The sequence below is a fragment of the Musa acuminata genome, chromosome BXJ2-4, assembly GCF_036884655.1.
Source record: "Musa acuminata AAA Group cultivar baxijiao chromosome BXJ2-4, Cavendish_Baxijiao_AAA, whole genome shotgun sequence".
Lineage (NCBI taxonomy): Eukaryota > Viridiplantae > Streptophyta > Magnoliopsida > Zingiberales > Musaceae > Musa > Musa acuminata.
The window spans coordinates 42,827,953-42,855,719 of NC_088341.1; the positions used below are offsets into that span (position 1 = coordinate 42,827,953).

The window sequence follows — 27,767 nt, forward strand, 5'->3', positions numbered from 1 at the left end:
AAAAGAATGTTCGAATTTTAACATTTCTTATGGGTTCCGAAGCAAGATTGATATATATGAGCTTATAATTTCTGTGTTTTGCATCACAATTTGCTTTTTCAGGGCATTTTATGCTTGACCGTAAAATACACAAATTTATCATTCCAATGCTAGAGAAGACAAGAGCATATATAATCATAAGCGATATATACCACCCTAAGTTCCATGCACAATTTACTCTTAGTTTTAGGATCTTCATAATCCTAAACCCAGAGAGTTGCTTTCTATTCCCAAATCCGTTGAAATTGCCAATCCATAGAACCAGAATATCATTCAGGCATAATATAATAAGCTTCTTGATTTTTAAATAGTAGTCAGAGAGATTGGATCTATCCAAACACAGAAATTTCCCCAGTCCAGCTGCATGAAGCTACGACATCAGGCATTAAGGGGTGGAAGGCAACGTCAATGCATGCCTGATCGAATGCCTTTATTTTTCTCAAAAGCTCCGAGGATTTGTAACTGTAGAAGTATATACAACCATCCGACGAGCATGAGGCGATTTGCTCACCATCCAAACTGAAATTGCACTTGATCGGGAAGCCGCAGACACCGTGCATCTCGTACCTCTTGCACTTATCCATCTTAAAGGGAGGCCTTGCTGAAAAAATGGCAATGTAGTTGCCATTGGACTGCGCAACGAAACAACAATCAGATGGGTGATACCGGACACACGTGCAGGTGTAGGCCTCCGTGTAAACCTAACAACAATGGAAGAAACATAAGGATTAGATGGATTAGCATGTTTAACTCATTACAATGCCTACTCAAATGCAATGGCAACAAAATGGTGCCTAAATAGCTTGCACAGCAACATCTTCTCATAGAAGATTGTAAATGACATCAAAAACTTGAAGACAACAGCCTTTAATGCAATAGAATGACACAATTAATCAAGTACAGAAACATATCTAGTTCATTCTCCAACCATTTGTTTGCAACGAAGACTAGCAAATATTTTATGTGCAGCTTTTGGAGGAAAGAAACAACTATTACATTAGCACACAAATATTAAATTTGCATAGACTGTTTGTAATCCAGTTCGAATGAGAAAAAAAAAATAAAGGAACTGATGAAATTTGCAAGGGCAGTTTTCAAGTTCCAGACAATGTTACAGGTACCGAGAAACATTGGCATATATTTCCTGTGAAGAATCCTGATAGCCAATCCAGCAAATTATAGTTACCATCCAATGTCAAGATGACAATTCACTATTGGTACTTTAAAATTTAGTGTCCCTCCTCTTCAATCCAAAGAGATCATAAATCTTATTTGCAGAACATTTTATCCTTTAACATTCTTATTATCTCATTTTCAGTTTGTTAATTTTCTTTTTTGCTTTCACCCTATAACAAGGGGCAGTATCTAAACCCTTTAATTTCTTAAACTGTCAAACTAGCAAGCAAGTATTTCAAATGATCGCTTGAAGCCAGCCCTCATCCAGAACTGAATTTACCATTAAATTTTCAAACACTAAAATGAGTTATTTGATATGCAAAAATCAGAGATATACGGTGAAGTTATAGTACAGTCGTACGACATCAAAGACCACTAATAAGGATAGGAGTTAAAGAAAAGATAGTGCAGAATGTTACCTGGTTAGATAAAGGAACTTGTCGCAAGACATCCCAAACAATGATAGAGTTCTCACTAATACGGCTTTTTGTAGTGTCACTGGAACAGAGAAAGTTTTTTCCATCTAAACTGAATTCAGCATCAAGTATGGGCCCAAGCCCTTTAAGATACTCCTTTACCACCGTCCCAACTCTTATATCCCATAATCTGAGTAGACCCTTTGACCCACCAGAAAGGAATAGACTTGAGTTATCAGGATGGAATCTGATGACCTCCACAGTTTGATCCTCTTTAAATATTTGTGTTTCCATTCCCTTTTCAACATCAACTAGCCGTGATGAACAGTCATATCCACAAGAAAGCAAAGATAACCCATCAGAAGACCACCTAACATCCTTCACGGCTGCATTATGGCATCTGAAAACACGGGCTTTCTGCTGATTTCTGCTCCAAACATTCCATACATTAACTGTCTGATCCATTCCAGCAGAAGCAAGAAGATGTCCTGTTTAGCTAAACTTATTAATAGCAAAAAAGTAGATAATAGTGACTGGCCAATTTAAAGTAAACAAAATGTGTACCCTGTTAAAATTAGCTATAGAAGTATCACACAATGCTCAACCATGGGTAACGATGAGAGAGGGACCGTTAGAGAGGGGGGGTTCAGGTAATGAATGCTTTGAGAAGGCATCAGATTTTTCTAGAAAGACTAAAATATCCTCGAAAGGAAAAAAAATAAAAGTATACATTTAAGAGTATTATGGTCAATATCAATACATAATGGTCCAATTAACAACTCGGTTCCTGGTTTTCCAATGGTATCGGCAGATTTGGTCAGGGTTTAATAACTCCAGGGTGGGAAATGGTCATTATGTATTGATAATGATTAAGATGCCCTTTACCCACACTTTTTTACAATATTTTGTTTTTTACATGACTAAGAATCAAACATTGTTTTTAAACAAATGTTAATTCCTTAAGATGTTTTATGCCCAACAGATAATACTTGTTAATTGAAATCCACTATGTCATAGTAAGTATGATACAAAGGAATCCACATTTTACTATTGAAAGGGCAGACAAGTCACGTTGATGGGAAATGAGAAAAAAAGCAAAAGCCATGTCCATGAAAATGATAGAAGTGAATTTTCAAGTGAAAATGATAGCCATCTCCATGATATTATAATCTCCAACTATAATATGGAAGGAACAAAAACATACATCTGCTAAATAAGAAGATGATTGATTAAGTTTTTTAGAATCATCATAGTGGAACTGTACGTAAACCCGACAGTATATATTCAGCTATAGTACAATCAGAATGTCCATCAAAACCAACCAGGTGAATATAATATAAGAAATTTCGAGAAAAATTTGCAAAATCAGATATACAAACCATGACTTTTAGACCATTGTAAAGAATTGACAGCAGAACGGTGACCATCTAAGGAAACAGCGAGTTTTGTAGAAATCCCACGTCTCCCAGCAAGGCCCTTCCTTTGACACTTCAAAAATGTCAATATATCTGATGGCAAATCTGAGTCTGAAATTGATCCCACAACTGCAATTGAAGACCAACCAAAATAGGAGACAGTAACTATGCTAGAGAAGAAGTGGTAGAAACATCTAATCAGATTGAAATAGGTTTAGCTCTATTTCTTTATTAATGCAGCCAAAGCATCATAAAATTGGCATAAGCAAAGTTCAGATTGTTCTACGCTGAGATTACAATAGTTCAACGACATCAAAAGTCAAGATTGGACAAACATAGACGAGGCTTGTGATGTTAGAAACAACCAAAAGAAAAACCCTTGCAATCAATTTGAGAGTTACTAATTATCAGATATTCATAGCAAAATTAGGATATCTGGAAATATTTTTCTACAGAACGTAGCAAGAGAGAAACAAAAGAGATACTATTGTTGATAAGACATATTTTGGACCTCGGTCACGTCATCAGTGAATGCGAGCTCCTGAGACATGCACCAGGCGTCACGTTACACCCCAGCAGACTCAGCACAAGTGGCTGCCTTCCTCCCACATCCCGCTGAGGCCCGTATGATAAGGCGTTCAGTTGGCAAGTCCCGTTCCGAAAAGCTCGAGACGGCGCCACATGGCGCCGTTCCGCGCATACCGGACAACGGCTGCACGAAGGTACAAACTCGCCGGAGGGGGGGGTCAATTGGTACACTAAGTCCACGTACAATCGATCCTCGGACAACAGCATGAAAGCCCCAGCCGACATCTGGCCAGGGGAGAGAAAAAAGAAGACAAAACCACTTAATCTATGAGGGGCCCAAGTCGGGAATCTCCCGACCCGGGTCTGTGTGCAGGAACCCGGCCATCCCCGAACCGGCTTCCTCCGACCGATCGAGGGACACCCCCCGGCCGACGGGAACTCCGGACATCGACCCGTGGACCAAGCCGTGCTGACTCCTCGGCCACGGCACGTGAGTTCACTAACGATTGTAGTGTTTCCCCTCACGTGTTGCTCAACAAAGGAGAGCTTTGATGTGTTGCTTACTCAAACATCTCTCTCTAACATTTCATCAAGCAGTAGGCAAGCGCAGAACAACGCGGGGGGAGGGGGGGATCAAGATACCGGGAGACACGACACTCGTGGAAGGATGCAGATGAGGTGGAGGCAGAGGAGCGGAAGCAGTCGACGACGCTGCCGCCGCCGCCGCCGCCGCTAAGATCGCCCTCTCCCTCTTCGATACGTATCTTCCGGAGGGCTCCGGCGGCAAGACCAGCGGTGGGGAGGGACTCTGAGGAGGAACATATGCTTCCGATCGGAACCTTTTAGGAGCAGGCAGAGGGCGCTGCAGGGGTCTGTGTTGGCGTTGGCGTTGGCCTGTGTCTTCTTCTTGATCGGAGGGGACGCCGTAGGCGTTCCAGAGAAGATCCATGGCGCGCCGGACCGGAGAAACCCCACCGAGCCGAAGCGTGAAAAATGCGGTCACGAGAACAAAGGTTGCGGAAACCGAGATCGTCACAACAACGGAGACCACCTCCGGGATCGGCGTCCGGCCTTCCTAACCCGAGCACGATTCGATCTAAACAAGCAATTCCCGTAGTAAAATTCGTGGAAGGAAAATTTATTAAAAATAAAATTTTAAAACAGAATGATGGAAAATAAATACAATATAAAATTTATTTTAAATATTATATTAGTTTAAACGATTTAATATTATCTATTGATAGGTGACTAATGACTTGATCGATACATGTGGACGAGACGAGATTGACAAACTGACTACTCAAGGCTACAAAGATGAGATATGGTTGATATCATGTTGATAATACACAATCGACACATCGACAACCTGAGGCCATGTTGATGGTATGTGATCAATGGCATGTGCTACTAGACTAGATCAGCTAATCAAGGCATATCCCGGATTCGACACACCCTGACACCATATGCTCTTAAAACAGGTTAAGCCAATCAAGGCATCTCTTAGATTCAACGCACTTCACTACTACTGCTTTGATTTGTTTTGGGAACAATAATGGACCATGATCTTAGAGGCAATGATTCTTAAATCCTTTATAACAAGAACTCCTTAGCTGTATTTCCCACGTATATTAAAAATTTTTTTAGGAGCTTGTCTGATTTATTGGAACCATCTAAACTCAATATTACTTTATTGTCAAAGTGATATTTATTAAAGATACCACTGACTTAGTTTACATATTCGATATCTTATACTCAGCAAAAATTATAATTTATACTTGATAGTGTCATAATGTTATTTAACAATGTTTAATAAACAATGCTGGTGTGTCAATCTTACTTAGATATATAAATTTTTCATGACTTATTTTTTTAATATACAAGGGGAGATGTGGCTATTGTTTAGCTACTCATGAGGGTTTCAAAGTTAGTGGAGCCCCCTTCTAACCATAAGAGTTAGAAGGAGTATTTTTTCCTCGTAAGTTCTGGATTGGAGGTTTAATTTCGCATGATCGGCATATTACATAGATAACCCACCTCTTTATGATTTGTCCTTTATCAGGTAGCATCTCTTCGGATTTGTCCCGAAGAAAAATTTGTCTCAATTGTGGAAGGGGAGAGATTGGCTCCCTCTATGTAAATCTCCCTTTATCTTGTGGGTGAGGTTCATTCCAAATTGGTCTTCTATTATTGTGCTCTTTCATCTCCGTAGGTCGGGATATCTATCCTTTCTTATATAAGCTTTTCCTTATCTAATGGTCATTCGATGGTCGAGGTCCATGTTCTATCTTTGGACAACTCAAGAGCGAAAGAGGTCCCGACCTTCCTTTCGTTAGGGGAGGCATTTCTCGTGAACCTAAAGATTCTTTGAGATTTAAGAGTCCATAAAAAACTCATATGACTATGATTCAGTGATGAGTGCACCACTTTTAGATCACTTGCCGGCTAAATATTCTATCCCAATTAAATTTGACTTACAAGATTCCCAACATAGTCAACGTTTATTTGACCTCACATCCGAGTCTCATTATTTGTTTTACGATGCCCTTGAGGCAGGACTTTGTCTTTTCCTCCACCTGATGATAATGTCTTGTCTATAATGGTGGAAGACATCACCCTCTCAAATGACACCCAACTCATAGTACTATATAATAGTGTTTAACGGAGAATACTAGTATGACAATATTACTCTGACCTATTAATTTTTCATGACTTATTTTTGAATATACAATAGGAGAAGTGGCTATTGCTTAGCCACTCATGGGGGTGCCATAAGAGTTAGAAGGAGCGCTTCTTCCTCGTAAATTCTGATTAAGATTTAGGGTTCAATTTCGCATGATCAACATATTACATAGATAAATCCCCCCCCCCCCCCCCCTTTGTTGGACAAGAAGATGTGTCAAGTACTTCGGTTGAGAGATATACTCTTTTTCTCTAAGGTCATTCAGAAGATAGATAAGTACCGACTGATTGACGTAGATCTCAGCTCGGCTCCTTAAGATATGACCCAAACCTCTCATTACTTCACCTCACCCCTCTTTTTAAAGCCTAATGATTTTGATCATCTACAAGTATGAATCTGCACTCCTTGAATAGGAAAGTGCTTGGCTCCTCTTCGAGCATGACAATGGCCTCTTTAGCTCCAACTTGTCTATGAGCTGTCACTTGAGGCATCAAGCCCAAGTCAGTTTGGCCATTATGCTAGCACCGACAAGCCGAGGAAGAAGTAGGAGATCATCATGAGGAATATGCTAGTCATATGTGCCCTACAAGTCAATCACGTGAGTGATGACATGTGTGACTTGACACACAATCTTTTTGTTTACTATAATTATTTGATATTTTATTACGTTATAATGTCTATTGCTTGAATATATTATGATGTTCATGGATCTATGCAATGAGAATCGAATCGTGATGAGATCACGATAATGAAACTGATTCACCTTTAAACATACATCATAAATAATCCCGGCTATATGTTACTCTAGAGAGACATCGAGATAACCAGATAGACTTATGTACTATATACTCATCTATATGATGGATGCAACTAGTCTTATAACTGCTTATGCGAGAACATTAGAGATATAGTACAAGTGTTCATTGGAGAATGAGTTTACTGATTGATCCACTTACGAAATGCTAGATGGTTGATGATGTCTTATCGTTAGACAGCAATTCCATAGTTCCAGTGGTGTATTTGGTCCTTAGACTTAAGATACCAAGGATGTCCTGTATGAGTACTTCACTCTTTGATACTAGACTTATAGGTCTAGAGGTTACATATCTAACATAGCCAATCATCAGGAGTGGTAGTCAACCTTACGAGGAGTATTGAGTATTGATAAAGGATCATTCATTCTTAGTGTAATGAGAGGAATATCTCATATATTTTTGCTCAAACAAATCCCTGACCAAGGTCATTCAGATTGAGAGAGAAAGAGTTCTTTGGGAGAATCTGATTAGAGCAAAACTCAAGTAGAAACCATATAGGTATGACAGTACCATTCCTAGTATACAGTCTCCGAGATATTAGATGGATGAGGGAATATAAGTATACGGTAACTGAGGACAAATAGGTTAAATAGATTGGATTCTCCTATATCGTTTAGGGATTGTGGCGTAGTGGCCTAGTACGCCCGCAATCGATGAATCGAGTGGATTATTATAGAGATAATAATCCACTGAGTCAGAAGGAGTTTTGATAGGTATGACTCACAGTCAGCTCGATATGGGCTTAGAGGGTTACACATATTTGATAGGCGTTGCGATGAGTAGAAGTTCGAATATTAGATATTCGCTAGAACTTATATCTTATTGGATATCCAATAAGCTCCTAAATTATTGGATCCTATGAATGAGATCTAATAAGAGCTAATGAGATATTATTGGATAGAGATCCACTAATCTAAGAGGCTTGGGTAGTTGGATAGAAATCCAATGTTCAATATGACAGGATCCATTAGGGTTATGTTGATAGGAGACCTCTATAAATAGAAGGGAACCAATGGTTCATAGGCCTAGAGATTGTCATCTACTATTCTCATCCCCTTTTCCTCCTCAAATAATAGGCCTAGAGATTTGAGGAGCATCGTTGTAGCTTTACTGTATGGATCACCGCTAGAGAGGAGTGTGCTTGACCTCCTTCACCATCTCCTACGGATCTATAGGGATTTAGAGATATATAATTTCCTGGGCAATACAATCTTTAATATATGTAGTTTTAAGTTTCATAGATTTTGCACACCAATCTTCACACGACGACGAACACATCTTTAGAAAATTTAGAGATTTTGTTTTTATGTTCTTCCACTATGCATGTGATGTCGCCTCCCTAGATTTCCCTACAAAATGTGCCCTACCATCGAAAGGGTGAGGAACCCAAAGAGTTGTCTCGAGAAAGGGTGTGTCCATTGTCCTTCAAAAGATCTCTAAAATTCTAGATTCTCTTTAGAGAAAAGAGGGGATAGACTAAGGTTAATGTTTAACTTATGCAAGGGCAAATCCCTACCCTCCATAGTTATACAAATAGCTGATTTATCATTAGGAGCAAACTTGTGAGGCTTTTATTTAACTGGACATGCCTCGAAAAAGATGTTCGGGTGATGTTGGGTTACATCTAGGTTGATTCCTGGCATATCTCTTGGTGACCATGCAAACACCTTAGTGTTCTCCCTAGAAAATTGATGAGTTGCACTCGTTTCTTCTCAAGTAGTAGTTGGATCTATCTCTCTTTGCCAACAGAGTCTTCATTGATTAAGGGTCTTTAAGAATCCATTTACTTTTATCTATAAAAAGATTCAGTTCTAATCACATGTAAGGGGGTCATCACGGACCTTGAGTGAGGCAACTCAGGTCATTTGTTTTTTCTTCATCGCAATGACCTTAGGGTCGAGGTGAGGTATAGTTGCTCTTGTCTTAGTCTTTGCAAGTCTCTTCACGTTAACCCGAGACCATTGCCTTAGTAGTAATATATTGATAACCCTCTAGAATACCTTCGGTACCATTATCAGTGACCTTTCTACTAATGACTAGAAACTATGAGAGGGTCAAGTCCTATCATGAAGGTATCACAAATAACAAATGAACATCTTACACCTCAAATTTTATTGGTGAACCGAACAGCAAAGTTTGAGAGTGTTTCCTCCTCTCATTATCTAAGTTCGAGAAGTATTATTGTCGATAACCTCGAACATGTATTCCCGAGGAAGTGAAACTCGAACTACCTAGTGAGTTGAGCTAAGGAACTGATAGAGAGTAGCTTTAGATGGGCATACCATTTTTGTGCTAGGCCTCTTAACATGGTCAAAAAGGCATGATACATCAAGGTGTCTAAAGTGTCATATAATGATATTTAGGCATGAAAATAGTGATATGCTCTAGTGGGTCGATACTTTCATCAAAGACCTCCAACGATGGGAGATAAAAGTTGGCTAGAATCGACTCCTCCTAGATATCCTTAGTGAATGGCGATTGACCCGATGTGGGATTGGCTGACCCTTCCCCTTTAGATTATTGGAATTCTCACCGTATCTCTTCCAAGCGTTGGTTCATTTGTTATAGTTAGATCCTCAAGAAATCTTCCATCGAATCTATTGATTGGGTTTGAGATTCAAGTGGAGTGAAGTGGCGATATGCTAGTCTGTTAAAGTTCATGGTTGGGGAGTGGGGTGCTCTCTTATTCGATGAGCCTCAAGTGCTCTTGAGATATTGGTATTACGTTTGGGGGGGGGACCTCGATGGGTACCGATGACAATGGCATTGAGCTGCTAACCATGGTTGAGATGGTGGCATCACTTGTTGGGCTAGCTAAGATAAAAGCAGAGCAACATTTTGTATAATACCCATTAGTATCTGTACTTGCTAGATAAAGTTTAAGAACGACTTAATGGAGATGAGCTATTGATTCGAGGTTGCCCGTGGTTCATTGAATGCATACCAGTATCGCATCGATGTTTGCACTAAAATGGATGCATTCATATGTGGAAAGGTTGGTTGCTACCCCCATTAAGTGAAAGTACTATCGGTCGAAGTAGGGTCTCCTTGCTCGGGGGTTTATTAAGATAGTTGTTAGGTGATATTTTTGTAGTATCGAGCACTCCTAGCACCAAAATGCTAGAGGAAAATATCGTTGACGTTTTAGTCAGTCTGACGTAGTCCAGACCCGTATGTGTAGGATTACCTAAGGTAAAAATATTGAGCTCTCGAGATCCCACCTACATGCAGATCGAGGTTGGGAGAGATTTCTTGACCCGATCCCTCTGATATCTAAGTTAGTAATCTTAAGTCTGAGAGTGTGGATGCAAGTAGTAAAAAAGGTAAGTCCTTTGGGTTATAGATGTATTTGTATACCTAATCGTAGTGGGCAAAATATTTCATAAAATATTCTATGGGAGATGAGGGTAGAATACTCGATGGGATATTCTTTTGACTCTTGTGTACGTGAACAACCGATGGATGGAAGGCTACTTGGACTCGACGTGATGGTGACATATCGGATAATGATTAACCGACAATGTAACCCTTGTCAAGTTGTAAACTACCTATTTATCTAATAAAAATTTTAATTTATTCTACACTTATCACGTAGCTTATCAAAGATAAGTTACTTATTCTTATACTGCAAATAGAGACCACATGTTCCTAGCTTAAAAGCTAAGATAGTGTCAAGTGTCATCCCCACGATCAGAAAAGCAATGTGATAGCTTTAGTTATAGGTATATTGTCTCCATCGTGGATAACTTCGACATCTTACTGAAGCAGGTTGTTTACCACCTTTGTCAGCACTCAATCACCGATCTCATCTTAAGACCTCCATTAATTACCTCTCACTAATAGGTTTAGCCGGTGTTATTAACTAATAGATTTTAATAAAAAAAATATTTTCCTTTTTTCATTATTTTTAAATGATTGATTTTTTGTGTTTAATAAATCTTAAAAATATATAATAATATTATCCAATTCAAAATATTTTCCAGAATGATAAGAATAACATTAGTACCCTCCAGCTCTTTTCCCTCCATGCACTAAAAGATAATAAAAGAATGAAAACTAACGATCATTAATAACAACATACCCGACACCCTCATGAGTGCCTATGCAAAATATGAGAGGTCTTGATTAAATATATGTCGAGATCGCTCGAGGCTTAGTATAAAAACTATGTCCTAGACTAACCTCTCAATACTCTTTCATTTACACAATTTATATTGTTGTTTTTCTCTCTCTCTGCCTTGTGCTAACTTAAGCATTAGAGGGGTCGAGCTGAGAAACCCCCGGTGCAAACCTATTGTGCAGAACCACCGATAGCCCGAGAGATGACCCCGTAGCAAGGAAGACTCCCGTTCCTCTACCCGACCTCTTTATTCTAAGGCTAGATCATCCTAGACTTCAGACTCTCGTTCCTCTACCCGACCTCTTTATTCTATGTCGGCTTGCCACTTCAGTCCCTCACATCAGCAAGGATATTCCTACACTTTGACCGTCGAAGGTTTACATGACATATCACAACCATGGCACTTAGCTTATCTTGCATCACGCAGTTGATTGAATTCATGCTGATTAAGTCCTTGGAATTACTGATTGTCCAATTCAAAAACTATTCTCCAACATTTTTTTCATAAGAGAGCGAGAGAGTTCCGAGATGTATCTGTGATTAGCTTTTTGCAAATTCAAGTGCACTTGAACACCTAACATTGACGTGTGAAGTTGAATCAAAACCTCTTAAGAAAGTATAACTATATATCTGTTCTTTTTTGGAAGTGTCACTTAGCAGAAAGTTCTTGCAGTGCTCCGTGCTGCTAGGGCGTCACATCAACGACGAAGGATCTGCGTGCATGTGTCGTTGCTTACCTCAGTTCGCCATGCTATACGTCGGTTGGTGACAGACTTGTGGTGTAAAGTTGCATGGATAAGTGAAAGACGCAGTTCGACGTCAGTCTTTCCTTTTTGATTCCCTTTTACGAGACATTCAAGTCACCTCCCACTGGAGTCGAGCCTCGCACAAGGCTTTGCAGTTCATCTTACTGTTTGAAGGCGATTTCCTTCCTTGCTTCTTTCCTTTTGCATCAGCCGGAGGTGTCTTTGCCTTTAATCTGTTCATGGATAAGGATGCCAGGACGGAGAGACAATGAACGACAGATAGTGCTTGCTTGCATCAATGGCTCCTCCAAGATTTGCCACTCTTGAACGTTCAGGTAGGAAGTGGAAGTTGAATGGAGGGAAGGTCAAGAAGACCATGGCAGGATGTTTAGGATTCATATGTTCTCAACAGTGACTGTCTGAAACAAACTTTTATATGCCGAATTTACTTCATCATCATCAAAAAAACACAAAATTGTGGGTTTTGAAGAAGTTGTGAGGTGCCTTTTGGCATTATGAATAGAGAAACCAATTGTTGCATAAGCCATATTGGAACGAATACAAGCTATGTGTTATATCCAGATCACTGACCGCACCTTTCCGGCAATATGCAGTCCTCGTGAGATCCAGTCATCGTCTATGAGCTTTATGTAGACTTTCCAGTGGATTGAAAGGGTACCTTTTGGTGGTTCTCGTGACATACTCGACCCCTAATCCAAAGAAATGACAAAGATGCATGAGATGACAACAGCCAAACACCAACCATCTAAATTAACTTGGCAATCAAATGTTATCCAGGACAAGTTTAGGTCAGAAAGAGACTCCTCACAGAATCTAAAATATGAGCTTTAGGTTGGTGGAATATTTCTCCTTGAAGTTTTCATGTCATATACATCCTACTCGTTGTTTCCCTTCCTTCTATTGCAAAACTTGCCGGTTATTTGAATCCATCTAATACCTACACTTGCATTATTCCTTCCTGGTCGATCGCGGGTGGCCGACCATTAATCCTAATTTATAGATAGTTGCTATGTACTTATAGAAAATCTAGTGGATATGTGATGTTGGTAACTTGCCTGATTTATTATAATTAGCTAAAAGTACGTAGAGACAATCCATATTTCATTAACTATTTGTGAGTAGATGCCAAAGGCACACAGTTTACTACAATGGTTTTGGTGCTATTGCTTTCGGATATCCACCATCGTTTTGACAACAACGTATCCACTCCAAATATTATATATAGATAGATACCTTTCACGTAGAGCTCACAAGCCGCAATCTGTCCATGGAATCTTCATTTCCTCATGCTAATGAATTCTTTAGTTCAGATGGAGTAGATGGATGCACAGAACATACAAGTTTGCCCTCTGTACGATTGTGCAGTGGCCTTGAACAATGGATCGAGAAATCTCAAGTTGCTTATGCTACTTTGTTACTTGTTTTGGTGCATTCCTCAATACACATCACATGAAAAAGATGGCGATATCGACATTAGATAGACTGAGACAGTTCTCATTCACTCTTGGAAAGAAGAGACGAGGCGTGCAAATTGGTTTCTGCTTTTGTGTTCGATCTTTGTCAACTCTGTCTCCTTTTTCTTTCTTGCTTTTTTTTTTTTTTTCTTTCTTTCTTCAGAGAAACCACTGTCGAAAAATTGAAGTGGGAGCTGACCTGAGGGGAAGAGGGGTTGGCTTATGGAGGTGAACATGGACAAGGTGCTAATCTTCATCCAGAAACATTGAACATAAGATCTGTGGGACAGGCATGATGTTACAAGTATTGATTTATGTATGCACATAAATATGCCATGGAGAATTGGATTGCTCCACTAAACGAGGAGAAAACAAGAGCTTGATCTATCTCAAAAGCGAGAACAGGTATGGAAGTTTAGGTTACAAGATCTCCAGTCAAAGATATATAACAGGCACAAACCCTCGGAAAGCAGACACATAAGAGTACAATAAAGAATTCTCTCTCCCCGTCACCTCCAATAAAGGGTTGGATGCTCGATTTCCCCAGTCAGAATACTTCACTGTTACTGTCTTCTTCTCGGAGTACGCTACCATGGTATATGCATGTTGCTCTACTCTTGTTAAGTCATGTATGTTCTCCATGAGCTTTGTGTTTTAGCTCTCACGAAAGATTGCATGAATCTTGATCTGTCCTATTATGATCGATATATTTCTTCCTCTTTGTCCCAGAAATTGCTCTCGATCAGGAAAAACATATGCTTGGGAAGAACACCACTGCATCTAATAATCGAGTTCTACTAAGCATACGGATTTGTGTGTTTCGGAGTTTTTGTATATCAGCTTAAGCACTGCATCGATCACTTCACAGCATGTCAAATTTTAGACCTTTGACTCGACGGATGTTGGAAATCCCAAGTGGTGAAGGTACAATGACGTGCATGATGATAATAGTCGATGTCAATGATTAAGTGGAAGGCTTTTAAATAATTGTTTTATTTAATTCTTTTCACGTCAATTAAGTTTTCCTGCAATATTTCTGTCGAATTGATAATCGTTGTTTAATCTTGATTTAAAGGAAACTTAGTTTGTCTTTTGACATAACAATTACTCATTAAATACGAGATTGTTCGTGATAAGTGAAAGCTCGTGTTCTTGTAGAAGGGAAGAGATTTATCCTTTGGCAAATAAAGATATAGAAAGCTTCAAGAACCCTAAGGTGCAAGTGAAATCACTTTCCTTTCAACGTAGGGAGATGCTGCACACAAACCAAAATATACGTCAACGATGAGATGCGTGCATTCTTGGCTTATGGCTTCTTTTCATTCTCCAACTTAAATAACATTATCCTTTGTTGTGAGAGGAGAGCGACATGAACCCTAGGAAAGGTCACGATACAATGTGAAACAATGTAGACCTGTGTGAATGATCAAACGGAGCAAACAAAAGAATAAGCTTAACACCCACGCTTATATTTCTCTCAGCGTGATGTCGATGTCACTCGATGAGCAATAATCCGGAGCTAAGAATCCACAGATCATCTCCTGCGATAAATCACATCGTCTTCCATGTGAAAAATTCAAGCCAACTTATGGACTTCGCAGCAGAAGTTCTTTTCGTTCTTCGTCAGATCCTTGTCAGCCCGACAAAACCGTTCATGTTCATCGTCATTGTTCATGACGAAAAGGACAGGCCATGAGAGGTGCAAGGTAGGGCCCCGAGAGCAACGTCTCTCCCACCACCCTCTGTTGCTCCGTTGTAGTAGGCTCACCGAACGGCCGGCGTAGAATTTGCGGTGCGCACGGCGTGGCCTCCGCGCGGCCGCGCTAAAAGCCGAGACATAAGGTGAGGACAGCGAGGGAGATGGGAAGAAGCATGGCCGCCATGTGCGGCAGGGTTGGCGCGGCGTGGCTCACTTGCTCGCCCCCCACGTAGACCATCGTGTCATTGCTCAGCGGCATGCTTGCTGCGTCCGAATTCGAGCCCGAGGACTTCTTCTGGCTGTCCAAAGATTAAAGATCGCATTCAAGATATATGGCATAGGCAATAGTTAAATGACGACAACGGGGAGGCAGCTGCACAGAAAGGCACAGATTGACGTCTGAACGGACTAAGGTCAGAGAAGCTGGTGTGGTATCCACCGCCGGCTTGACGACGACATGTTTTCGTGTTCAGTGACCTAAATCCAACGGATCTGACGTCTACAGCCACAAAAGTTAAACGTGAAGTTGCAAGCAAGCCAGAGCATGCCATGAGTCAAAGACGTCACGGAGCAGCTTGGCGAGCCCAGCGCATGCGCCATGCTTGCCGCGTTCGCCTCCGCTCGTTTGGACATCCACACGCATCTAAAAATGATTCGATTGACCCGTAGAAACGAAGACAAGGAGTTCATAATTAGCTACGTACCTTGTGGTGCTGGGGCAGAACATGATAAGGTAGTTGGCGGATGCGCAGGTGAACGTAGAGGTGGCGTCGTCGTAGGCGTAGCTGTAAGCCCTGGGGCAGGCATTCTTGAAGAACTGGGAGTAGGACGACGGCTTGCACGTGTTGGGGCTCCCGTAGTCGCCGCTGCAGCAATACTGGGGCGATCTGAACGCCTCGCACGCGCTCTTGCACGCGACGCTCTCACTGCCGCCGTCCGAGGTCGACAGCACCACCTTGAGGTCCGACGGGCACACCCCGTTGAGTTCCACCGGACAGCCGGTGGAGCTGCATCCCCCGCCGGAGCCGCCCTGCGGCACCACCAGCACCGGCAGGTTGTAGCCGTCCACCAGACTCACGTCGTAGAAGTCCATCCCGCCGCTGCCGTCGAGCGTGAACTCCGCCAGGGTCGCCGGGGGTGCTGCGCCGCCGCCGGAGCACTCCACCGAACCAGACCCGCAGTCGCCGGTTGCGCAGCTGAACTTGCCGCGCGAGTCAGTGGCACAGTGAGTGCGGCCCCAAAATCGGCCCGACCACGCGGCGGGCGCGTCGAGGCTCCGCGTCTCGCCCTTCTGCAGCGCGAAGCCCGTCGTTGGCAGCGCGGCCGTGCCAGCGCTCGAGAGCACGCCGGGCCATACGGTGTACTCGCAGTTATTTGCCAGCGTAAACGTAGCCGCAAGAGCCCCTGAAAACAGAGTAGGAAGCGTGACGAACACAGAATCGATAACAGGGGAACCACAGCACACCCATGAAATCAAATAAACAAGACAAGGAAATCGCGAGAGAGAGAGAGAGAGAGAGAGACCTGAAAAAGAGAAGAAAAGAGGTGAGAGAACGAAGTAAACTATTGCCATATTCCCGTAGGGTGGCAAGTGATGAATGCAAGAATTGGGACTTGAGGAATTCTGCAGCACGGTGGTGGGTGGGATTAATATAGGCAAGGAGTCGCGGAGGATAATATGTTTCGCCCGGCAAAGTTAGCAACAGAGAAAAACAGTGTGAAAGATCGAGCAGCAGACTTATTTTTCTTCATTATTTCGACGTGAGTAACTTGTCGTCTTATTTCTTAATGGAAGACAACCTCAAGTTATCGACTGACTTGTTAAACTCATTCTTACCGACATCGTTTTCAGTGAGATGAACCAGCAGGATTCATCCTCTCCATTCGAAACCTTATCCTCTTCGATTGACCCCAGCGAGTAGAGCAGTTCTACACCCGCATCAACCGAGAATGCTTCCCACGTATTACTACGCTAATCATCCACTCTTCCTTTCTTGTTCATCTTTTCCATGGAGAAGACCGCATGATCCCAACGATAATTAGACCCAGGCCCATATAATAATTAGACCCAGCAAGATATATTCCCACCGATCAAACATAAGATGTGATCGGCTCAAACGGGTTGACTCAAATAACCCGATCGATAAATCGGTCGGGTTCGAGTCTAGGAGATTGACTATATCACAAATCAAGCTATTATTTCAGGGGACATTAATTCGAAGAAGATGACAAAGGAGATGAACATGGCACCGATTTGCCACTCTCGGCCTCGTCTTCCGATATCATCGATGGGGCTTTAATGGCAGATTGTAGCTAGCAATGGTGCTGCAGAGTTCCTTCCAAATGCTCCTCACAGGGCGCGAGTCGGGAGGAAGACGTTCCGTCACTCACTCCAGAACGTGCATGCCAGTCATAGCTAATCAACTGCCATCATGGCGGCATTGATCGCTGTGTTGCCGTTGGCACGAACAACGGCAGACGTCACGTAAAAGGAGGCAGATGCCATGGATTGCATCTGAAAGAAAAGGAGAAATAATTGGAGGAGGAACGTGCCAGCCTCAAAGTTCGGAAAGGTTTCGCGGCTTCAAGAACTCCTGCAAGCGATGCCCTCCCCTTGTCCCTTGTTGCTGCGTCACCCCCGCTCTCCTTTCCGACGGTGGCGTCGAGTCGTCCGGTCACCATGAAGCTCGGTGCCTTGCTCGAGATGCCGAACGGGGACAGCCCGGCGAGCTGTCGGGGCGAAGACTGGGCGCGACAAGGGATGGCTGGTCTAAACATCGACGCCGAGACAGGCGAGACCTGCATCTCGCGTTTTGAATCTTCATGTTTTTCTTTTTAGCATTTCTTTCTTTCTTAGATCTTGGAATTGATCAGCTAAGAGGCGGTCGGAAGTGATTGAATGGCTGAACGGTTTGTTCCCCGGCCTTAACATGCCGCTCGAAGCGTACGAGGAGGAACTCCGAGCTCGGTTGTCCGACGGAGCTCTCTTGTGCGGCATCATGACGAGGTTCAGTCCTGGCTACTCGGAGGAGGTTGAACTACTGACAATTATACTTGTAGCTGTTTGACGTTTGGTCTTAATGGGGGATTCTCTTTTTAGTCTTGATTTGAACTTCGGTTGCAGATCAGGAATGAAACTTATGCATCGAGATCCGAGAGCAGATCGGAAAACATAAGGAGGTTTCTTTCAGCTGTAGAGCAGATGGGATTGCCGGGCTTCAATGTATCCGATCTGGAACAGGTAACCGGGTAGAGAATCATATCTTTACCAAGAAATTAGTGTCGGTGTTACTCCTCAGCTGGTGAATTAAGTGTGGCATGCAGGGACCTGTCTCTTCGGTAGTGTACTGCCTTTGGTCTCTCAAGGATCACCTCCTCTCCGACCTTGGGGAGGACAAGGACATGAACCCACCGGTTAAGAGCGTAGGTGAAGCAAGAATGAGCTGGAAAGCTCTTGAAACTATACGGACTGATCCACTGGGTGCTTTGAGAGGAGATAGCATTCTGAATGGCCAGAACTCTGTTGTCTTAGGAGAGGAGAGAAGACATAGCTTTCAAGGTTCGAGGTTACAACATGTGCTGCCAAGTTCGGCCATGTCAGGTATGTTAATTGTTCTTATTGCTCATCTATCTCACCTGATAATGGATCTTCCCTTATACAATGTGGTACAAATTCACGTAGACTTATATGTAACTTTTACATGATTTGTAATGTTGTTTGTAATAGTAATTGGTCTATTGCTGGGCTCCCAGTAGAGTCTTGTTATATGTAGCCTGTACTACAGAAATTTTGAAATAATTCTCATTACTTGTTCTTTTGTTGCAATTCTTGTTCATAGACTATTGACCTTAATTTTCATCATAGAGGTTTCCTATAGTATCCATACGATCATGTTATTGATTTAGAAATCTCTGGAAATTGGATATGCTATTGAGCTCATTGTCATGGTTCTGGTCGGATTATCGACTAAAGAGAAAAGAGGTCAAAATGTCATTTCTGATTTGGCTAAAGATATTTTCATATAGGTGACAATATAAGAAGTGGGATGGTGAGGTTGAGTGTCAGTGGGAAAAGTTTGGAAATTTATTCTGCACATATAGTTTTCGTATGAACTTCTGCAAGTGAACTTAATGTTGTTGTTTATCCACATTGTTCTGGCGTTGCAAGCAAGCTATAGTGATAAGGGGCCAACTAAAAAAGCTCTTAGACAGCAAACATGCCAAAAATTTTCTGTTACCTTTCTTCACTTTATGTCATGATACTACTGGGCTTTAGCTGTGTCACACCAAAATCTTCTTTCTCAAAGATCTTAATGGTAAAGCCTTTTGTAATTCCTATATGAAACTTGTGATGGATCCTATGCTACTTGTATGTAATTATATGGTTTCCTTCTAATCTAGGCTCATATACTTCAATGAGTGACCGTGGAGGCTTCAATCGATAAGACGAAAAGAAAACTTAAATGTTTTCACTTCACATTCTTTAAGGTGCTTTAACATGTTTGGGCCCTTGGCCATGTGGAAAGTCTATGGAGCTTTATTCAAAGGATATTAGCATGATAGGTACTTTGTAGATCAAGTGATGGTCCTGTTTGAATATGAAGAAGTTTTTCAAAGTACTCCTCTCTTGTTTAACGAACATTTGTATTTTAATGTCTCAATTATCTCAACTTTTACTGGCAGTAAAGTACAAATGAAAATTTTGTCACACACACACACATATACATACATACATACAAACATACATATGTATATATGTATATATATATATATATATACATATATATGTATATAATGCAAGTGATGCTGCACACCTTTTTGTGGAAGCGTAGATCTGTTATATTCTTTAGAAGCAAATCTATTCTCCTCTCTGCTATGAAAATATTTTCAAACTACACTATGTTTTGGAGCATTCCTTGTGCTCATGATATTATTTGCTTACTGCAAAGAAGTTACATTTTGCCATTTAGTTATAAAATTTCATTTATAAACTTTAATTACTATATCCACATTTTACAGAGCCATCATCTCCGCAATTTCATCATGGTGGACACAAATTCCATGAGGTTTTCCAATTGAAACAAGGGCATTATTATGATCTTCCTCCAGCTAAGCTCTCAGAAACGATGAAATCAAATAGTTTAGATGTAATCTTTTAAATTTGTAATCGAGACATTTAGTTTTCACTATCTTTTATATAGTTATATGTTAAGCATCGAAGTATATTTTTTGTAGAATGCCCCAACTCAATCTCTTTTGAGTATTATAAATGGCATTGTCGATGAAAGCATCGAGAGCAAAAATGGAGAAATACCTCAAGTATGTAGTCAAGTATAAGAGAATTTACTTACATGCTGGTCTATTGTATTAATGTGTAGTCCTTATACCAATTATGTGCTCATTATATGATATCTTTTCCTGTAGTCCTTAATTTTTAATATATTCTGGCAGTTGATGTTCCATACAAAGAAACAGGACAAAAGATTTTATTGTTTAAAGCTTTGATTTTATTGTTCTTTTCCCCAGCGTCTGCCATGCTGGTTGAGAAAAGTTGTGCAAGAGATTGAACGACGTATTTCAACTCAAGCAGAGCACATAAGAAATGTAAGACAAGGTGATTTTACATTTATTTCTATTCAAACATTTTATGACTCTTTTCTGTAGCAAAATAATCTCATTAAAGCACGTGAGGAGAAGTATCAATCAAGGATTAGGGTGCTTGAAACGCTAGCAACTGGTACGAAAGAAGAAACACAGGTAATTTTAGTAGATGCAGCAATCATATCCTATGGATTTAGAGTGCAATGTTCTTCTTTCAATCCCATAATAAAATGATTCTTTTCTCATCCTTTATGTTTCAGATAGCTATGAACCAGCTCCACCTGCTGAAGGTCTGTTTCTTAACAAAACTGCAATCTATTCAACTCATAAGGCTATTATTCTGCAGATTATGTCTTCATTTTCCCATCTTTTGTTTGCTTGTAATTTTAATGATTTCACAAGGCTGCAAAAGTGACTTTGAGAATGGCTTCAGGAATTTGTAGAATTTGTATGTCATTTAAATCAAATTAAGGTGATATTCACTGATTTTGGCACTCTTTGGGACATGTATACAGCCGATGGACTAATCTATATAATAATAATTTTGGTCATGAACTCTTTAGAGGTAGTTACCCGATTGACTTCATTTATGTTGCAAAGATCTCTGAATTCTTTTTGGACACATCTTCTATAGTTTAACCAAAGCTTCATGGTTGATATATTCTGATGGCTAATGCCTTAATAACCATAGAAAAACCAATAGTCATAATTCATCAGTTCCATTGTAAGCAACATTTCTGTTTCATTAAAAAAAGTGCAATCTAGATGTTAATTCTATTAGTATACAGAAATTAACTCAAACTTCAGTACTTGTAGAACTATACAATATCCACCACATTTCACTCCAATAAGCATAATTTATCAGTCAAATGGTAACAAATAGTGTAATATGAAACGTATCAATAGAAATGGTTCACTTGCCATAGTATAGCCCATCTCAGTTGAAAACTAACATTATGTCCCATTGGTATGTGCCATGTTCTGTATGGTGCTGTCATTGGTATGTTGATGCAATTAGCTTCTTATCTGAATTGATTTATCGTCAATTTACTTCAACGCTATTCTTACATGGATACTTCTGCATTACAAGCATGAAACATTTGTTATTCTTTGATTGCTAATGATGTTTTATTAGTGATTTCATAACATACTTGATGAGTTTTATGACATCAAGTATTTGCAGAGTGCTGTTTTTGAGCAGCAGATGTTATTGACCTTCCATATAGAGGCAAGCCTTATTAGTAAAGATCACCAATGATATTGTTGTCCATAAAACTCCAATATGAAGATAGATGTATGCTCCTGCCCCAGCGAATGTGAATCCTGTCACTGCAGCCTTTTCCTTTTCTTAGTGCAACAGTTTCCATTTTCCTAATGAAGTAAATGAATCGAGATACAAAAAATCTGGACGAACTGTAATGAACATATATAACAGATAATGAGTTGAAAGAAACCAGAACTAACAACCAATAGACTTTTTGATGTGATCTAGTAAATTAGCAAAGGTCAAAACACAATAGTGTTTAGGTTGAAGTGTGTTAGTGGCTATATTGAGCCTGACCAAGGTCTTCCCATCATTTTTGGAACAAATTGTATTCACATGTTTGATATTGATCATTGTCCTTTTGCAGACAGAAAAGCAAAAAATTGAAGAGAGAAACAAACTTGGTGAAGAAGATATGGCTAGGCTAACAAAGGAAAAGGAAAAAACTGACCAGATAATTTCAGAACTTAAGCAGGAGTTGGAAATAATAAAAAGAACATATGAAGAGCAATTTCAGCAAATGGAAACTAAGGCCAAGGAGTATCAAACAAAGTTGGAGCAAAAGCTAAAAGATGCTAAATCTTATTTGGCAGAATCACAAAGGAGAATAGAAGAGTTAGGGACAATTTCTGAATCTAAATTTCAGAATTGGAATCAAAGGGAACTTGTTCTTCAGAGTTTTATAGATCTTCAACTGCAATCAGTGCAGGTATATCACGCTCAAGCTTGTTGTAAGTTGTTCCTCATATGATGCTCAAGACTGAGCATTAGTGTTTCTTCCAGGAGTTGAGGTCATCTTCCAATTCCATAAAGCATGAAGTCGGAATTACACAAAAGAAATGGTGTGAAGAATTTACCAGATTTGGTAAGACATGTTTTGCTGATACTACATTTTAACTAAAATTTCAGTACCTCTTTAGACATGCATTGTATTCTTCTATGCAGGGAAACAACTGAAATTACTGACTGATGCAGCAGAGAATTATCATACCGTCCTTGCAGAAAACAGGAGATTGTACAATGAGGTTCAGGAACTAAGAGGTGTCCATTTAACATTTAATTGTCATCATGTGATATTATAGTTTTAGCACATAGTTACATCTTGGCTCTGGCTAATGTATTCTGTGTAGGAAATATTAGAGTTTATTGCCGAATAAGACCATTTCTTCCTGGGGAAAATGTAAAACAGACTACCACAGAGTATATTGGTGACAATGGTGAGCTTCTTATTGCAAATCCCTCCAAACAGGGAAAAGATGTACAGCGGATGTTCAAGTTCAATAAGGTCTTTGGTCCAGCTGCCACTCAAGGTTATCATACATCTGTTAAAATCTCTAGCTTTTTAGTTTCCTTTTTCTTTTGTTGTTTATGGCATTTATTTGAATGAAATGGCAATAAAATTTGTTGTTTGACTAGGACAGTTCAACCATAGTAGGTATTTTGCATTTGTTTTATCGATTGCTAAGCAACTTCTTTTCTGATGCTGTAATAGAGGAAGTCTTCTTGGACATTCAGCCCCTAGTCCGATCAGTTCTTGATGGTTATAATGTATGCATTTTTGCATATGGTCAGACTGGATCAGGAAAAACGTACACCATGGTGATCATTGTTTATATTTTTATATATTTAGCTATTTCAAATTATGTTTTCCACATCTTATTTCATCCTCATAACATGATGAAAGTCTTGTTTCAGACTGGACCACACTCGGCAACTGAAAAGGAGTGGGGTGTCAATTACCGAGCCCTAAATGATCTATTTCATATATCTTGGAATAGGAGAGATGCCTACGTATATGAAGTGTGTGTCCAGATGGTTGAAATATATAACGAACAAGTCCGTGATCTGTTTGCAAGTGATGGCACACAAAAGAAATATCCTTTTCTCCACAGTTTTTTTCATTCTATTATTGTTCTATCATAGTATCAAGGTTCATTGAAATCTAATCTTGTTCTTGAATTTTCATTCTAATGTTTTTTTCTGTGTGATTATAGTTCCTTTGTTTCCTTCTATTCCAAGTAATATGCTCTATTCTTTTGTTACAGAGATTTATGATTTCAAATTTAACCAAACTCATGTTATCCCAGCTTCTATGTGGTATAGATTATACCTGCTGTTTCCCTTTAACTTGCACACACTTGGGATTTTGAGTAATTCACTGCCCAATGGACTTGCTGTCCCTGATGCAAGTATGCTTCCTGTTAAATCAACTTCTGATGTACTAGAGTTGATGCATATAGGACACAGTAATAGGGCTGTGGGTGCTACTGCTCTCAATGAAAGGAGTAGCCGGTCACACAGGTTTAAAATTTGTCATCTATATGCAATTGTGTTTTCGCTGCATTATGTCATCTGGTATTACATTACCTTTCTTTTACAGCATTGTGACAGTTCATGTTCGAGGGATGGATTTGAAAACTGGAGCTACTTTGCGAGGCTCTCTTCATCTGGTAGATCTTGCTGGAAGTGAGAGAGTTGATCGCTCCGAAGTTACAGGAGATAGACTTAAGGAAGCACAACATATCAACAAATCTTTGTCTGCTCTTGGAGATGTTATATATGCTCTATCACAAAAAAGTGCTCATGTGCCATATAGAAATAGCAAACTGACTCAAGTGTTGCAAAGTTCTTTAGGTACCCATCTACATTCTTTTAAATGGCATTTGCTTTATTTGTTTCAGTTTAAGATGAGCTTTATTTAATGAAACCCTCCCCTTCAATTGGTCTTTTTTCACTAATAATAGACATGAGATTTTTCATTCTTTATTATGCAGGTGGACATGCTAAGACACTTATGTTTGTACAGATAAATCCAGATATAGGATCTTATTCTGAGACTTCGAGTACCTTAAAATTTGCTGAAAGGGTATCTGGAGTGGAGTTGGGTGCTGCAAAGAGTCAAAAAGAAGGGAAAGATATAAGAGATTTGATGGAACAGGTTCTTTGTGCTAGTCATTTATATTTTTCGTTTTTCAATTTTATGATAATTTAATGATTATATTCCTGTTCATTATATACACACATTTTGTCTTTTACACTCTCTAACAAATGCTATGATTAATTAATTACATATGAAATGAGATAATAGGTTCAAAATGTTTCTTAGCCTCTTAGATTTTCTAAATTTCTTCACCATGCAAAGCCTTCAATGGAAATGTGGAAGACCTTAACTTTTAGCAGAGCTGGCTCTAATAGTATTTTTAATTTTTAAGTGGAGACAAAAGAAACCCCAGATCTGGTTGAGTGACCTATGTATATCTAGAATTCGTGAAGCACCACTAAGAAAGGTCTTGCATATATGAATTGGTGAGTTTTCAGCATAGATTCGAAATGTTCTAAACAAAGTCTCTTGCTTACACTTTGAAGGTTCATTAATTTTTTTGAGGCCATTTCCTTGGAGAATGTCTAACGACAAGTTTAAAATTTGATATTTATCTGTGTTTCATATCAATGTCTTATGCAAATATACTATGGAGTTCCCAAAACAAAATTGATGACTTTTGAAGGAGTCCAGGAAGGGTCATTGATTTTCATCTCTGACTAATCATACAAAGATCTGAAATGCCTAATTTATATGAAGAAAGTAGATAATATAATATTTCACCATGAACTATAACTCTATCATGCATATATAAGCATGTGAGTTGTGTAATGATTGCTGCCCAGATGTTTATTTTGCTTCAATACCAATTTCTTGTTCTCAGCAGAACGATACTTTTTAATTATTTTGCTAGGATTCAGTGTTTTCTTCTTTTTTCTACTTGCAGATTGCATCACTTAGAGATATTGTTGCAAGGAAAGATGAAGAAATTGAGCAGCTCCAACAGCTAAAAGACATTAGATTACGACATAATAGTAACTCATTGAGGCATTCATCCTCCTCCCCTTGTGGCATTTCATTGCTAGGTGGGACCATTCAACAAGAACAGAAGTCATCTAATGGAAGGGTAGTGACTAATGACAAACTGGGTTCAGATCATGAGAACTTCTCAGAGCAGAGTGGTGACCATTCTGAATCTGGTTCTCAACTGTCCGCAGATGACAGAAGGCACCAAAAAGAAATTTTGGGCCAGTCAAAGCTCATAAAAGTCATAGCAGATCAGAGTTCTGCTGATCCTGAGCATTTGGGCAATGGTGATGCAGATTCAGAGGAATATCTATCAGATGGTGATCTTTCCATGGGAACAGAAACAGATGGCTCAACTGGCAGTCTCGTCGAGTTTAATCGCCTCTCTGAACGAGTGAAATCATTAGATATCACCAAAGAGAAAGAGTAAGTATCTCAGGAATCTTGCATGCATTTCCTATAATAAATAGAGCATGGTGGACTTTTCTAATGTAGCTTTAAAAATTCCACTTGTTTGCTATCAGGCAATTATGGACTACTACTACATAAGTAATAGTATGAACCTGAAATTTTAAGATGAATTATTTATGAAAACTCAACAATGTCATGCAAAAATGGATTCTTTCAGTGATGTTGCAAATACAGTAGGCCTAAATTATTTGAGATACTATGTTAGATACTAATTGTAGCTACATTATAATTACAGGCCTAAAAATCCAACTCCAGTACCTAAGCCACCTTCGCGGAAGACTGGACAAGTCCCAGCATCCAGAACAAGATTAGGAGATACCATAAAGTCTCCAAGTAAGTAGGTTTCTTTTGTAGAATATCTGTTTATGACTGCTAACTGTTTTCATTCCTGTGATGGAACTCTCTCTCTCCCCTTTTTGAATATCAAATATATACATATAAATTATGTTGAAAGTAGTCTGTGTTAACCTAGAGAATGGTTCCTAATACATGTTGATATATTTGTCATTAATGAATCAGAATTTCAAACCAATAATGTCACTTTAATTCATCTTCAGTTAATGTTTCATACTGAGTGATCTAGGAACCATAAACATGCAATTCTTACATGACATATGAATATTAACCTTAACAGGATACCGAGCTGGTATTTGTTCTGATTCAGTGACAAATAACAATAATGAAACAGTAAAGAACTTGACTGTTGATCACAAATTCCTGGGATCAAATTCCATTTTTGCCATTTACCTTTGCACCAAAAAGATCATTATGTAAATTCATCAAAAAGATCAATGATTTGAAATATCATTACAAAGATATTGATGATAATTTTGACAACCAAAACTAATGTGAAGCATAGAAAAAGTCAATTTATGCATACCTCCACAAGCAAAGAGGTTATTCTCATGGCTTCGACCATCAACATAGTTAAGGATGATGTTACACTCTTGCATTTGCATGTTCATCATTGGTCATGTTCTTTGCAGCATTATATTCTCTCATCAGCTTCTCTTACAATGCCAGGTACAAGTAAAAACACAACTCAAGTAGCAGTGCCTTCATCCAAGCTTCCAAAACGATGGCAGTAGGGCAAGTGCTTTTGTCAATTTTTTATTTTCTATTTGTACAATTTCCTTACAGCAAAAATCCAAATAGCTTCACAGTGATAAGAAGAAGCAAACTTATGTTATTTATATTGTGGAGTTTGTTGATTGTTAAGTTGAGGTTAGGTGTTGTGTAATTTTATTCTCCAACTTGAATACAAGATTTCCCAGAGTAGATTTGCCTTCATGTTTGACAGTGAAAATGGGGTAAATTTCTTTTCAATGACTAATTGCACAAATATTATCTACTTTCAGCTATGTTGTCTCAGAAGATCAACCATTTGTACTTTTTTTTTTTCTTTTGTAAATTGTAAGAGATGAATATAGGTTTTGATTTTTCTATAAACAATCAATTTTTTTTGTCTATGTTAG

General features: G+C 39.5%; 3 protein-coding genes across 3 annotated transcripts; 1 reads left to right on the top strand and 2 right to left on the bottom strand.

Annotated features, from left to right (window-relative positions):
- Positions 1-297: 297 nt before the first annotated feature.
- On the bottom strand, positions 298-4,838 carry LOC135611032 (uncharacterized). Its single transcript, XM_065106278.1, has 4 exons — positions 4,217-4,838; positions 3,011-3,175; positions 1,635-2,119; positions 298-740 (listed from the first exon to the last, which is right to left on the bottom strand). The coding sequence occupies exons 1-4, from the start codon at positions 4,521-4,523 to the stop codon at positions 369-371; spliced, it is 1,329 nt and encodes a 442-aa protein (XP_064962350.1). The 5' UTR covers positions 4,524-4,838; the 3' UTR covers positions 298-368.
- Positions 4,839-14,809: 9,971 nt separating this feature from the next.
- On the bottom strand, positions 14,810-16,792 carry LOC135611035 (thaumatin-like protein 1). The gene is made up of 3 exons (XM_065106281.1): positions 16,634-16,792; positions 15,814-16,513; positions 14,810-15,408 (listed from the first exon to the last, which is right to left on the bottom strand). The coding sequence occupies exons 1-3, from the start codon at positions 16,680-16,682 to the stop codon at positions 15,234-15,236; spliced, it is 924 nt and encodes a 307-aa protein (XP_064962353.1). The 5' UTR covers positions 16,683-16,792; the 3' UTR covers positions 14,810-15,233.
- Positions 16,793-17,258: 466 nt separating this feature from the next.
- On the top strand, positions 17,259-27,618 carry LOC135611033 (kinesin-like protein KIN-14C). The gene is made up of 21 exons (XM_065106280.1): positions 17,259-17,901; positions 17,984-18,141; positions 18,234-18,350; positions 18,434-18,710; positions 20,129-20,256; positions 20,345-20,428; positions 20,636-20,713; positions 20,774-20,866; positions 20,971-21,000; positions 22,342-22,683; positions 22,758-22,839; positions 22,920-23,015; positions 23,105-23,284; positions 23,467-23,573; positions 23,670-23,848; positions 24,111-24,275; positions 24,355-24,608; positions 24,749-24,912; positions 25,742-26,247; positions 26,528-26,625; positions 27,316-27,618. The coding sequence occupies exons 1-21, from the start codon at positions 17,790-17,792 to the stop codon at positions 27,378-27,380; spliced, it is 3,315 nt and encodes a 1,104-aa protein (XP_064962352.1). The 5' UTR covers positions 17,259-17,789; the 3' UTR covers positions 27,381-27,618.
- Positions 27,619-27,767: the final 149 nt, after the last annotated feature.